At 51.9% G+C, this 14,271-nt stretch overlaps 1 protein-coding gene across 6 annotated transcripts in view; it reads right to left on the reverse strand.

Moving 5' to 3' along the window:
• Positions 1-971: 971 nt before the first annotated feature.
• Positions 972-14,271, reverse strand: part of MAU2 (MAU2 sister chromatid cohesion factor) — a 37,586-nt gene continuing 24,286 nt past the window's right edge. For 3 of the 6 annotated variants that reach the window (XM_021083430.2, XM_085012221.1, XM_085012223.1), the window contains 9 exons: positions 13,683-13,760; positions 12,999-13,064; positions 11,626-11,712; positions 10,066-10,115; positions 9,791-9,868; positions 9,488-9,599; positions 5,792-5,882; positions 4,879-5,006; positions 972-4,483 (listed from right to left, as the gene is read on the reverse strand). In XM_021083430.2, the coding sequence (XP_020939089.1) occupies positions 4,409-4,483; positions 4,879-5,006; positions 5,792-5,882; positions 9,488-9,599; positions 9,791-9,868; positions 10,066-10,115; positions 11,626-11,712; positions 12,999-13,064; positions 13,683-13,760 (765 nt within the window). In that variant the 3' untranslated portion in view covers positions 972-4,408. Of the gene's footprint in view, positions 4,484-4,878; positions 5,007-5,791; positions 5,883-9,487; positions 9,600-9,790; positions 9,869-10,065; positions 10,116-11,621; positions 11,713-12,998; positions 13,065-13,682; positions 13,761-14,271 lie in introns of all 6 variants that reach the window. The other 3 variants (XM_021083431.2, XM_085012222.1, XR_014837377.1) reach the window with 2 other exon arrangements.

The raw sequence follows: 14,271 nt of genomic DNA on the forward strand, positions 1-14,271 counted from the left end.
AAACCCAGCAGCCACAAGGAGAGTGCCCCTGGTAGGTGGTTAGGTGGGAGGGAGCAGAGAATGTGCTGGGACCATTCAGGGAGGCTGGGTGGCAGCCAAGTGGGAGACATGACTGGGGCTCAGGGAGATGGAGAACATGCCAAGGAACTGGCACACCAGATTTCTGAGGATTGAGGTGTGTGTGTGTGTCAAACACTAGTAATGACCCCTTCCCCAGGTATTTGATGCTCAGGCCACCTGCTAGCCTCTGTGAGACTCATTTCTGTCCTCCCCTCAGCACTGTGATCGCTTTCTGGCTGAGTGCCTAACACCTGCTTCCTAACTGTGTTCTGCAGACCCCAAGAGTCTCTCTGTACCGTGTCACTGTGCCGGGGATCCTTCTAGGCAGGGCTGTCAAATTGCCCACACGTTTAGTGGCTAGCAGTTCTGCCTTGGGACCATGGCCCAAAGGAGTCCTCAGAAGTGCCCCTGGGAGCAGTAGGTTAAGGAGCCAGCATCATCACTTCAGCAGCTCAGGTGGCTGCTATAGCTCAGGTTCAACCCCTGGCCTGGGAACTTCTACAAGCCAAGGTAACAGGAAAAAAAAAAAGCGCCCCTGGAAGGGAGCAGTAAGGGCCACCTGGGCATCATCTCAGGGCACAGGGTTGAGAGCAACATAAGGGCCTTGATGCAGCATGGGTGACAGCCTGGTACCATTCACACATAGAAAAAGCAGGGCACAACCCAAGAGAATTGAAAACACGTATTCAAACAAACAAGCAGCACTATTCCACAGCAGCATTATTCACAATAGCCACAAGGGTGAAGCAACCCAAAGCCCATCAATGGATGACTGAATGAAATGTAATCTATCACATTATCCAATGGAACATTATTCACTCATAAAAAGGAATGAGGCACTGGTACATGTTACAACATGGAAAAACCTCGAAGACACAGGCTGAGTGAAATAAGTCAGACACAAAAGGACATGTTATATGATTCCATTTATATGAAATGCCCAGAACAGTCAAATCCCTAGGGACAGAAAGTAAATTAGGGGTTGCCTGGGGCTGGGGGGGAGACGGAACAGGGAGTGACTGTTAGTGGAGAAGGAGGTATCCTTTTGGGGTGATGAAAATGCTCTGAAACTAGACAGAGGTGCTGGCTGTACACAGTAAGTATATTTAATGCCACTGAATTGTCAATGTTAAATGTTAATTTCATGTGACTTTCACCTCAAAATGGGAGGAAAAAAAAGCCTGAAAAACAAAACAAATCCCAGAAGGCTGTCTGTGGCAAGGGCTAGGAATGGGCAGTGCCATGGGCCTTGCATGCCATGTCTCGGGGGCTCCATGTCCTTGAAGCAGGGCCGGACTGAGAAACACCATCATTAGAGGGGAAGAAGATTCAGGTTTCTGCCAGGTCCTCCAGTCCAGCGTATGGGGCTCTGCATCTTCACACTTTGTTGTTACAGCAGAAGTCCTGGAGGCGGCACTGGCTGGGAGTGGAAGGTTAGAGTCTCTGGGTTGGCACACATGAAGGGCAAAGGCCACAACAAAGACACAGTGAGTGATGGCTCCTGCAAGTTATTTTACTTTGAATATATAGGAAAGGAAATCTACAAACAAGAAACTATGTTCTATGGTTATATCTTTTAAACAATGTTTTGTATTTACAATTTTTTTTCCTGATTAAAAGCACCAGCTGAAGATATAGGCTGCTAAAAACAGAAGATATTACAAACTCATTAAAAGACAGTATGCCAAACATACTTACTAAAAACCCTTAAAGGAAAAGAAAACAATACAACCAATATATTTACCCACTGTGCCAGGCAGCCCTTTCTGGTTTCCCTGTCTGTGTTCCCAGTAAGTGGGACGGGGAGTGCTTACCCCAGGGAGAGGACCTTGCCTCACCTGCGGGCAACTGTGGGGATCCAACAGGGGAAGCAGCTATGGCCAGCAAAGACCCCAGCACCTCCTGACCAGCGCCCCCAGGCTTGTAGGTCCTGAGGGAGGAAGTGAGAGGTGCAGAGGAGCAGTCTAACAGCTTTCAACACTTTACCGGTGAGCAGGAATCTTTCTGCTACTCCTTTGCATCCATGTATGCTAAGGGTTTGGAGTTTTAATTTATGTTTCTTCTAAACACTTGCTATTTGACACTAGGTGTAATGTCTCCCTGGGGGCTTGCTTGCTGCCTGTCTTAAATTCTTATGATTGAGTCAGCAACTGTGAGGCACTGAATTTGGACTCACAGGAAGGTATGTATGACAGCTTTATGTAACTGAAAGGTGCTGCAGCCAAGGGGAGGTTCAAAGCTCACTTGCGCGCGTGCATGCGCGCGCACACACACACACACACACACACATGCATGTACACATGGGTTGGCTTCCATAAAGCTAGAGTGGAATATTAAATACCAAGTACTGAATTTTTAACTGTAAACTTAAGAACTTATCCTTAACTTTACATATACATAGAAAACAGAGTGGTCTCTAAAAGCACTTTAACATCAGTTTTGAGGTTCTTATTTCAACTGCTTTACGTACAAAAAGACCTAGAAGCAAAGAAAGGCTTAAATAAATACTCAAACAGGATGTAAAGCGTGATTGAAGAAATGTGGGTCTGGAGAGGTCAGACAGTGTGGAGTCCAGGCCTGCAGGTGCGCTGGTAGCCAGACAGGGAAGCCGCCCTGGGGTAGAGGGGAGGACCTGGGAGGCACCTTCAAGCGGGGAGGAAGACAGAATGGGGACGGCTTGTAGCCAGGTGTTACACCCTCCTTTGCAGGCCTCACAGGCCCAGCCAGAGGTGTCATCGAGGGGGCAGCCCTGGGGAGCATGCCACAGGGCCAGACTCTTTCAGGTAACCCAGGATAACACAGAGAGGGTGGGTCCTCTTAGGACAAAGACTCGGCCAGCCCATCCCTTCAACTGATGGTTCACTTCCATGCCTGTTGCTGGCCCCCAAGTGGGAAGCAGGGCCCTGATGCAGGCCTATGAGGGGAGGGCCCAGAGCAGGGAGGTCTCTGAGAGCCCTGCTTGTGGCTAAGGCACACCCAGGCCTCAGGGCCCAAGCAACTGACCTGAGCGATCCCAACATTCCTTTCGTCACAGACAGTGAGGCTTAGAGAAGCAGCCTTCACAGTGTTGGGTAACAAGACTTAAACCAATAAGCAGCCCTAACTAGCAAAACCACTCAGCACTCCTCATCAGGGAGACGCTCCCAGGTGCAGGAAGCTAAAGGGAGCAGCTGCCTTCACTGTCCCAATGCCACCATCACCTGGGGCACTTCCTCAACTACCCAAGAGGAACACAGAACCATGAACGGCTGTCTGGGCCCGGCACAGCCTCCTGGGGTTCAGCTCAGGAAGCGGTTTCAACGCTGTCCTAAGACCCACTGCAGATAGGTCTCCTCCTCCTTCCCCCTGAGAATAGGGCAGGGGGCCAAGGGAGCCTGCAGGCTGGTGGAGCTTTAGGTGTCTACGAACATTCGCTGCCTAGGAGGCAGCAGAGTTGCCTGAAAGCAAGTCCCTTCGGTCTGGCACCCTGAGTTGGGCTGAGGAAAGCCCTCTCCTTCTCCCCCTCTTCCTGCTCTATTGACGCTGAGAGGGGGAAGGTGGCTGGTGCAAATACAGGAGCGTCAGCTCCAGCCACCACACACGCATACACATGCATACATGTATGGGGTATACAAGCACGTGCACACCCATGGCTGGATAGTGAATCCAGTCAAGGTGCAAATGTTTGGAAGCTAAGTTCCTGGGTCCCCCAGGGCCCCTAAACAGAGGCCCCAGCTGCCAGAAGGAGGGACTCTGGACAGAAAGGCATGCTGGGAAAAGCATTGTGGTGGGACATGTGTTTTTGTCCCTGATGTGTGCAATCACTTCTTCCCTCTAATTTTGAGCCAAAAATTGGCATCTTGCCTCTGGGCACTGGAAGTTGCTGTGAGCAGTGTAAATACTCCAGCCCAGCACAGAAGCCCAGGAGATGGAAGTCATATGGTGATACCCTAATGGTGCTGACTACCTCTGCATGCAGGATCAGGACCTAGCCAGTGGCCAGCACCCCACTCCCCACTCAGACACACTCTCTTGAAGATATGACTCAGACGTGGAAGTAGGACTGGCAGTTCAAGTCCATTTTGAAGGATGGCTCTGGAAAGTCGGCTCCAACATCCCACATGCAAGCCTCAGCACACAGGCTCCTGGTACTCGGCAAGAATGGCCAGCCGGCCTTTCCTGGGAGGATGAGAATCAGCCCTCCACACTCCCCAGGGACTTGGAAGCTCTGGAGACAGTTGGGAAAGAAGCCTGGGGACGGCCACACCAGCACACCTCCAAGGAAAGCTCAAGTGCCGTCTCGGTGCAAGTCGGGAACACACCAGGCCCCATGGAGCCCCGAGAAGCTGAGTGGCCCCTTCCAGGGGCCTCACAAGAGGCTGGCCAGGCTGGTATTGGGTCCATTCTGAGCTTGGAACTGCAAAGGAGGCGGGCCGTCTGTCCACTGCAGGGGGAAAGGACACACAAGTGAGGTCCTTCCTAGAGAGGAGCAGGAGTGTGCTGGGCTGCACTCCTGCGCCTGGAATGCTGCCCTCTTCAGGTTAGTCACCAGCCAGGGCCCTCCATCTTCCACCCCGAATCAGATGGGCCTCCAGGAAGCAGCCTACATCACCCGCTTGGGTGACAGGTGCCATCCTGCCCATCCAAGGAGGCTCCTGAGGCTAGGCTGAGTTAGGGACTGTTGGAGAGGTACAAGGAGAGGGCAGCCAAGTGTGCACTTCCCTCCTCAGGAAGCATGCTCTCCCTGCCAGGGCACTGGGGAACACTATAGGCCAGGTGAGCTGGCCCCGAGGAGCAAACCAGCACCCTTGTTTTGTCCTCCCCACTCTGTGCTCGTACCGTGATGAGGTTGTGTTCGGGGAGGCTGCAGGCTTCAATGTGGTCCTGGAGCAGCTGCTGTGAGAAGTTCTGGTGCATCTGGGCGGCTTCATGGGCATCCATGGCATTCCCGCAGGCCTTGTTCAGGTCTGAAGGTGGCATACGTGCACAGGATGGGCCTGCTTTGGCCTGCCACTGCCCCCAGACCCTCCCCTCGGGTGTGGGTGGAGCCCTAAAGTCACACCCCAGCTCCACCAGTGGGTTCCTGTGTGCCTAGCACATCACTTGCCCTGAGCCCTATTTCAGGGTCAGCAAAGCCCACTTGCCAGAAGCCCTCACACACGTTCCATATCCTTGAAGGTGAATGAGCAGCAAGGCCCACAGGGGCTGAGAGAAGGGCTGGTAGGGAAGTGAGAGCCCTTGGGGCTCTCTGTGGATGCTGGCCCAGTCAGGGCACCCAGGAGCTCACTGGGAACAGGGCATCTCACTGAGGCAGAAAGACTGAACAGATGTACAAAGTCCATCGCAGTTGGGAGCAGTATGTGCTCTACCTCCTCCCCAGGGCCCTGGGTGAGTCTATGGACATCAGTTTCAAAATCTGTAAATGGGAGAGTAGAAGTAACACCACTGACACCTGCTGAGTGCCCTTCCGGTGCCCACAGCACCCTGGCTGGTCCTGCCTGAAAAGGCTGACTGCCATTCCCATTCATGGGAAAGAAACTGAGGCCAAGCATCAGGAGTCCCAGAGACAGAATCGGACTCTGTGTTGATCTCACTACATGAATGAGCCCACTGCCCTCAAACAGGGTCTTCTGAGAAGACTGAGAATGTGCCAGAACTGGGATTATGGTCTGCAGAGGCCTAGTCTAAAGCAGAGGCTGAGAAGGGCTTAACCAGCATCTTCTAAGCCCAGAAGCCCTGATTTCTTACTCACCTCTTAGCAAGGCTGATGACCACAGCTGCACTGACATGTCTGGGATCTTGCTGGCCAGTTGCATGGCGGGCACCACCATGTTGTTACTCTCCTGTCAATGAAGAGCAGCAAAAGAATTGAGGTGGGGGGGGTGCCTGTGGCTGATGGTAGGGACAGCTTGGGTCACACCTGTGACCTCCTCCTAATGCCCGGCAAATTCCTACACCTACCTCAGAGCCTATCTTGGATAATTTTTTGTCTTTTTTTTTTTTTTTTTAGGGTCACACCTGAGGCACATGGAAGTTGCCAGGCTAGGGGTCAAACTGGAGCTGTAGCTGCTGGCCTACACTATAGCCACGGCAATGCCAGATCTGAATCGTGTCTGCTACCTACACCACAGCTCATGGCAACGCCAGATCCTTAACCCACTGAGCAAGGCCAGGGACTGATCCCACATCCTCATGGATACTAGTCGGGTTTGTTACCACTGAGCCATGATGGGAACTCTGAGCCTATCTTAAATGACCCTCTCTGAACTACTCCTTGACCACCTTGGGGAAAAATGAAACGTCTCCACTCCTTGGCTTGGCATATGCCCTCCTCACTGGGGCACAGTCAGGGGCAACTCTATGTGCCTTTGTCTTTCTAACAAGAGAAAAAGGACTGGCAGCAGTTAGCTCTGGACCCTTATCAGGAACTGATTAGAAATACAGATTCAGGAGTCCTCAGGCTGGGAAGAGGCAGCAGTCTGTCTTGGTGGGGACAACGAGGGTTGAATGGACAAAAGAGAGAGGAAGAGAAGTTTCTGTTATAGATATGAGCCCGCTCTTGTGGGAGGCCACCTTGTGCACAAAGGGCTGTGGGGCATCAAAACACATTAACCCTCCAACTCTGATTCCACCATGTGATTCCAACAGCGCCACCCTCCCAATCCCCAGTATGAGCTGAGTGAGAGCCACTGGGGGCTGTAAACATCCATCCTTGACCCTGCAGTGACCAGGAGCACTGCTCTGACTCCACCCAGCCCAAGGACCTCAAGCCTGCTGGCCTAAGTGTTGGGTTCAGGGTGACAATGGGAGAACTTCCTACGGGGCAACCCATTGCAGCCTGAGGAACTCTTGGCATGTAGCCCAGAGACATATAAAGCTTCAAAACCAATTCCTGAGGCCCGCGTTCAAAGCAGCCACGGCTGAACGGGGTATGCCTCCAAAGAGACACTAAAGCCCAATGACTTTATGCTGCCCTATGGCCAGCACCTCAAAGATGAGCTCTAGGTGGGTCTCAAAACTTTTCGAGGAGTTCCCATTGTGGCTCAGCAGGAATGAACCCCGACTAGTATCCATGAGGGTTTGGGTTTGAGCCCTGACCTCGCTCAGTGGGTTAAGGATCTGGTATTGCCATGAGCTGTGGTGTGGGCTGCCCACTGGCTTAGATTCCATGCTGCTGTGGTGTGGCATAGGCCGGCAGCTACAGTTCCCATTCAAGCCCCCAGTCTGGTAACCTCCATATGCCACAAGTGCAGCCCTAAAAAGAAAGAAAGAAAAAAAAAAACTTTTCAAAATTGAACCAAGCTCTTCTAAGATTTCAGAATGCATGGCAGAACAGGAAAAACTACTCTCATCCTATAAGCCTAGGCTGGGCCTCTGGAAGCTGCTGAGAGGGAGTTCCCTTTGGCTCAGGCCTCCTCGTGACAGCTTGGGGGCCACCCACAGAACCTGGTTTTGAAGACTGGTATGATCCTGAGAGGTGTTCTGCATGAGGCCTCCTGCAAACTCGCAATGCCCACGAATGCTCTGGCCCTAGCAGATTTAGTCTCCCTTAGACCTGGAGTTGCTAGGCCTTGGGTTCGAGGACTCTTGGTGGCTTCACACTAGCCACTGTGAGCCAGGCACACAGGGAGCAGCAGAGGTTCCCAAATAAAATAAGCTCTATAATTTGCTTTGAAATTGCAAGAACATGAACCAGGAGCTACAGCTGAAAAGCTGCTCCGCCCATCCTGTCCCACTAAAGGAAGGTTCTGGACAAATGGGAACCAGCAAGGTCCGGGTCTGAAGCCTGGGTCTGCAGTTTGGAGCTGTGTGACCTTAATCTCCTCATCTGGAAATAAGGTAATCACAGCTACTACACCAAGACACAAGGCAGGTGACCTGCCTTCAGTGACAACTCATGCTGAGCCCTTTGTCTAACCCTCAGATGCAAACTGAGGCCACAGTCCTCCTGTGCTCAGTGAGTAGGGTGACAAGGTGTCCTAAGAGTGGAGCTACACTCAGAAGGGAGATCCCAGTACTGGTCCTCCTCCTTTCAGGGTGATGATGCCCCTGGGGTTCAGGCCAGAGCGGCAGGGCATGTCTGCCTCTGCCAATGCCTGTCACATGATTGGGGGGAGGGGGACACACCAGGCTCGTTAAAAACACTCATTCTTTGGAAGCCCTGGAATTTGATCAGATAAAACTTCATGAGCTAAGAAAAGTGCTCTGCATTATCTGTTCCCAATAAACAGCTCAAGTGAGTTGGGCTAAATTACAGTGCTGATACTGCTTAAAAATTCTAATAGTTGGAAGTCCCTGCATGACACAGCAGGTTACGGATCTGGCTCTGCCACAACTGCTATGTGGGTCACAACTGTGATGTGGGTTTGATCCCTGGCTTGGGAACTTCCACATGCTGAAGGCATGGCAAAACAAACCAACAAAACAAACTCATGGCCATTAAGAAAAAGCTCCAACACAGTGGTGCAGAGAAAGATAAGAGATAAAATTATAAAACGGCCTAATAAATAAAACTTATTTAATGGAAAGAGCTGGAAGACAGAAGACACATGATGATTTTCTCCTTTGCTTCTCAGACTTTCTACGATGAACAAGTCATATTTTATATTGACAAATGTTATCTTAACACGATTAAAGACTGGAGTTCCCACTGCGGCACAGAGGAAATGAATCTGACGAGTATCCATGGGGATGTGGGTTTGATCCCTGGCCTCATGCAGTGGGTCAGGGATCCAGCGTTGCTGTGAGCTGTGGTGTAAGTCTTAGATGTGACTTGGATCTGGCACTGCTGTGGCAACTACAGTTCAGATTCAACCCCTAGCCCAGGAACTTCCATGTGCCACAGGTGTGGCCCTAAAAAGCAAAAAAATTAAAGGCCTCATGAGGTTGATGGTTTAGAGTAGGAGATGATGTACATACATCCCCAGATGAGGAGACCTGGAGTCAACTGATTCCACCAGAGACCAGCTGGCCCCGGTGAGGACCAGCCCTAGCCCCAGGGAGTAGTGTCCGTGAAGGTGAAAACACAGGGTGCCCTGAGGACACCATGTGTGATGGGCAGAGATGGAATCCTTGGCATTGTGGCTGAGACGACATACCTCTTTGTCCCCAGGTATTAACACAGGAATCTGTCCTCAGTTTTGCCAGCTCTAGCTCCCTTGAGCCCTGCGGCTTTGCCTGATAACTGCCTGTGGCCAACAATGACTCTGCTGCCCCACAGATACACCCCCCTCAGGGATCCAAAGCTCCCCCAGCCCTGCCCACCCAAGCTGTTTGAGCCAGGGTATCTCTGTCCTGGCTGAGCCCCATGGAGCAACGGGAGATAAGGGGTCACTGAGATGTGACTGTTGGGGGCACAGGATGGGAGGCACTTCACTGCTGGGGTCTCCCTCTCCCCCGAGTAAGCACCACACTGGTCTCCTATCCTTCACCCTAGCCCGACACTCACCCTATGGTTTCCCAACACATAGAAGATGTGGCCCAGGAGGACAAGGGAGCAGGCTGTGAGCCGGTTCAGGTCCTCTGCGTTGGACATCTTCAGGGTTTCCCGTAGAAATCGCCTTCATGAAAAGAACAGATGCTGAGGCCCCATTGGGAAGGCTTTGGAGGAAAAGGCAGCAGTAGCCTTGGGGCTCTGGGCAGAGCCCATCCAGCAGAGGGTGGGGAAAGGGGACCTGAACATGAGCTTTGCGGGTGTAATAAACACCAGGAGGTGCCCTGCTTGGGGCTCCTGCCCTCTCCCAGTACTCACTTGGCCTCATTATAGCGTCCCTGGAAGAAGGAGAAGAGCCCACGCACGTAGAAAGCTGCTGCTCGGAGGCAGTGCGAGCTGAAGGGAGAGTGGAGTGTCACACCTTGGTGGGGTCTTTGTGAAAGTGGCAGATTTATAAGAGAGGAATGGGAATGGGTGTGCAAGTGTTGGGGTACATGGCAGCCTGGGGCCCCACAGGCGCTCATGCCATCCCAAAGACCATAGAACGCATAAAGTAGTTGGTAAAGTGGAACTCGGGGCCTGGGGCTACCTACCTGACAGGGAAGCTGTGGTCTGGATTGATCCTCTCCAACAAACTGTACAGCTGTGAAAGAAATGTCTACAAGTTAGGATACTTCTGCATTTCTAAATATGAGAGTTCAGCCCCAATGTGGCAGTAAATTGACTAGAGCTGCCTACAACTCCCTGACACACCTCAAATCTCACACCTGTGGGCAACCTGCCAGGAGAAGGGGCAGGATCTGTAACATCACTGATGTTTTAGGTTCCCTTTGGCTGTCATATGGAGGGTGGGTCTGGGGATGAGGGCTGAAGTGGGCTGAAGCAATGCTCTCATAGTCCCTTCAGGAGTCAGACATTGGGGCCGGGTTGGGGTAGGGGGAGACGCAAAGGAGCCAAACTCCTCCGAGACCTGCCAAGGCCACACCAGGCCCTCATAACCCTGCCCACTGTGCTTCCTGACTGCTGGAACGGATGGACTGGGCTTTCTGCCCAAAGTATGCAAACCAACCAGTAATCTAGGAATGCAGCTAGGCTTTTTGTAGCCCAGAGATGATAGCGGCCTGAACTAAAAAATGAAAGCTGTGAAGAATTCCCATTATGGCTCAGCAGGTTAAGAACCCGACATAGTATCTGTGAGGATGCAAGTTTGATCCCTGGCCTTGTTTAGTTGGTTTAAGGATTCGGCATTGCTATAAGCTACAGCAGAGGTCATAGATGTGGCTCAGATCTGGCACTGCCATGGCTGTGGTGTAGGCTGGCAGCTGCAGCTCCAATTTAAACCCTAGCCTGGGAACTTCCATATGCTGCAGGTGTGGCCCGCTCCCCCGCCCAACTTCAAAAAAAAAAAGAAAAGAAAAGAAAAGAAAAAGAAGAAGAAAGGGTGGAGACATGTAGCTAAATCTGAGATACTCTTGAGGAAGGATCCCAGGGCTAGGGGAGAATCAAAGGGATGAGGAGGTGCTGCAAGGGGAAGCTAGTGGGAGGGTACTTATCCTGCGAGGGCAAGCTCTGGACTATCTCTCCACCCCAGCTGCCTAGGACGCCAGAACAACCTAGGGGCCTATGCAGATGGCAGTCCAAGCTGTTGTTCCTCAGAACTGAGCTGCGAGGGCTCACTGACATTCTAGAACAGACAGCTCAAGGTAGAAGAAATTGTTGTTTTTTCCCTTTCAATCGCCCTGAGGCATATGGAAGTTCCTGGGACAGGGATGAGTCTGAGCTGGAGCTGTGAACTACTCCACAGCTGCAGCAATGCTGGATCCTTAACGCACTGTGTCCAGCTGGGGATTGAACTGGCGTCTCCACAGAGACAAGCTGGACCATTAATGCACTGTACCACAGTGGGAACTCCAAGTTGTTTCTGAGGGAACCAACAAAACTTGGCTCATTTTCAGTAGGGAGAAGGGTTCATTTCTGTTTTAGACTTAGCTTCCCCCAGCCATGACTATGCTCTGACTGCATGAGACACCTTGCTGGAAGGCAAGAACCCTGGGGTTACTGAGATTTACTGGTGCCCAGGACAATACTCCCCACCCCCCCCCTCCAAATAAGAGTTGAAAGAAAGGATACCAAACATGAAGCATGTCACCTACTACCTCTTGGTGTCTATTTCCTTCCCGTATATACACACTCGCCAGGTTGGTCACGATGAAGGCCCACAGCTCCTGGTGATTGGTGAGCTAGAATGGGAGACAAAACGTGGTAGGGGGCTGAGCTCAGCACAGTCATGTCAGAGAGGCTACTTGGAGGTATCAGAGTCATGTCTTTACTCTTTTCATCCCAAACACACAGACCTTGCCTCCAACATCCAGGAACAACAAAAACTGTTAGTTCTTTTCATTATAAAACCATCATCCATGTTATGGAGAATTCAGGAAACAGAGGAAGAAAAAAAAAAAAAAAAGCCTCCTTTGATCCTGCCCTCAGAACACATTACTGTTTGGGCTATTCTCTACTGTCTCAGTACTGACACATGGGTGGCCCATCCCTCCACACGACAGGTAGTGACCCCAGGATCCCAGCATATGCTGATACAGCAGAGGAACACGCTGGTCCTGCGGGAGGCAGGTCCCTGCCAGGAAGGCTGCTGAAGCTGTTAAGAGGCTAGACGGCTCATGGTGGACAGACCACTGTCCCCAGTACTTCTGGGGAACAAGAATGGCCACAAGAGAGACCAACCTGGATGGGCTGAGCTTTCCCAGTGGGGCTGAGAGAGCATAGCTGTGCAAGAGGCCAAGGGTGCCTAGGAAGCACAGACCACACCTGGAGGACCCTGGAAGGTGTCAAGAAGGTCCAGAGGGTCTCCTGACCAGAGCAAAAATACTCCAAGATATTTATCCCAGGACCACAGAAAAAGTATGTTTGGGGTCAGGGGGAAGCGGGGTTTGGGCTCTAGTCCTGGCTGCACCATCTTCCTCCTAGGCTGGTGGCAAGGACTCCCTGGGGCACACACCATTCATTGGGAATTCTGATGTTGAACCAAAAAAGTAGCAGCCATTTATAGGAAGTGGGATGGGGAAGAACTTCATAGGGCCATGGGCAATGTGGGCTGATCCTGACACACTGCAGTGAGCAGCAGCAGCTGACCAAGGTCCCAAGCAGCTGTGACAGGACTGGGAACCATGAGTGAGAGCAGCTGAACAGGCCATGGCACCGGCTGGAGCCTGCCTTGAACAGCTTCCCCATGGCTGCCCTCTTGAGTTGGCTGAGGAAACCCCGCCCCAAGCTGGCCAGAAACACCCTCGCTCATCAAGCTGTGCTGCCAGTGCTGGCCTCGTCTGCCTCTGAGTAGCCCAAGAAGGCCCTGCATAAATGGTACATCACGGTCACAGCAGGTGTCAGGCTGAAAGTTGTGGAGTCACCTGCTGACCATGGTTTTGTGTGGCTGTTGTCCTCATCACAGACCATACCCGACTGCTTACTGAGAAGCACCGCCTGCCCCATAAAGTGAGGGCCGGCACCTTACCCGCAAAGCTGTGGTGAACTGGGCTTCTGCGTTGTCCATGCAGTTGACAGAGACACAATACAGGCCCTGGAAAAAGAAGGTGCTGAGGGCTCAGAGCCACACGCAGCTTGCCCAGAGCTGCACGGCTGCACCCAGAAGAGCCTGACAAGTGGTGACTCTACTGAGCCAACTATATCTAAGCTTACTTTTTTTTTTCAGGGCCACACCTATGGCGCATGGATATAAGTTCCCAGGCTAGGGGTTGAATCAGAGCTATAGCTGCTGGCCTACACCACAGCCACAGCAACACAGGATCCAAACCATGTCTGCAACCTACACCACAGCTCATGGCAATGCTGGATCCCCGACCCACTGAGCAAGGTCAGGGATTGAACCTGCATCCTCATGGATACTAGTCAGATTTGTTTCCACTGCACCACAACAGAAACTCCCTATATCTAAGCTTTATCTTGACAAACTAGGAGGAAGATGGCCTGTTTAATTATTCCTGCCTCCTGGGACCAAAGTCAAGTTGGACTTGATGAAATGCTTGACAGAATGAGGCCCACTAGGAAGATTCTAAATCTTGCGTGGAGTGATGGATATGCAGTTATTCACTGAAAGGATTCAAGATCCTGACTGGGGTAGTGGTCAGAGGTTACTCACTGGGGTGGGGCCAGGGATGGATAGCCCTCACACACTCACCAGCAGTGTATGCAGCTGTGCTGCATGGTTGGAGAAGAGCCGGGGGGACTGCTGGCACAGCTGACAGACCTGGGAGATCTGCCGGGAGAGAGAATGTCTGATGTCACAGGGTCTGTAATGTGGGACCCAGTGTCCTGGCAGCAGTGGGGAGAGACCCAAAGCTGGTGGGTGTGCCCTTACCCCACAAAGGCACAAAGTCCCAGCAGATGTTCCCACTTGTGAGGATTAGGTGCAGCCTTGACCTCTTTGAGGCCAGTGACCCTAGTCTGTTACCCGTCTTCACCTCCCTTTCCAACTTGGGTCTCAGCCATACAGCACCTTCACCCTACTCAAGGCCCAGCACCCTTTCAAAAAGGTGGCAATCGGGGATTATGAATTACAGGACAGGAGGGGGTGTTAGGATTGTCATCAGAGGATTCTAAATCCCAAGACCCCATGTTCCTTGGGCATGCAAACTTTCAGGGAAAAAACAGTTTATCTGTATCAGATTCTCTGATCAACTGTGTCCAGGCAGGGCTATGGACTGCCAGGTTAAGCCAAATGACATACACAGACATGTCTTGCCGATACACACCGGACACATTTACAC

The sequence above is a fragment of the Sus scrofa genome, chromosome 2 (genome assembly GCF_054392235.1).
Source record: "Sus scrofa isolate SSC_HxYL_T2T_F1_AM1 chromosome 2, Sscrofa_HxYL_maternal_Yorkshire_Landrace_v2.0, whole genome shotgun sequence".
NCBI classification, from domain to species: domain Eukaryota; kingdom Metazoa; phylum Chordata; class Mammalia; order Artiodactyla; family Suidae; genus Sus; species Sus scrofa.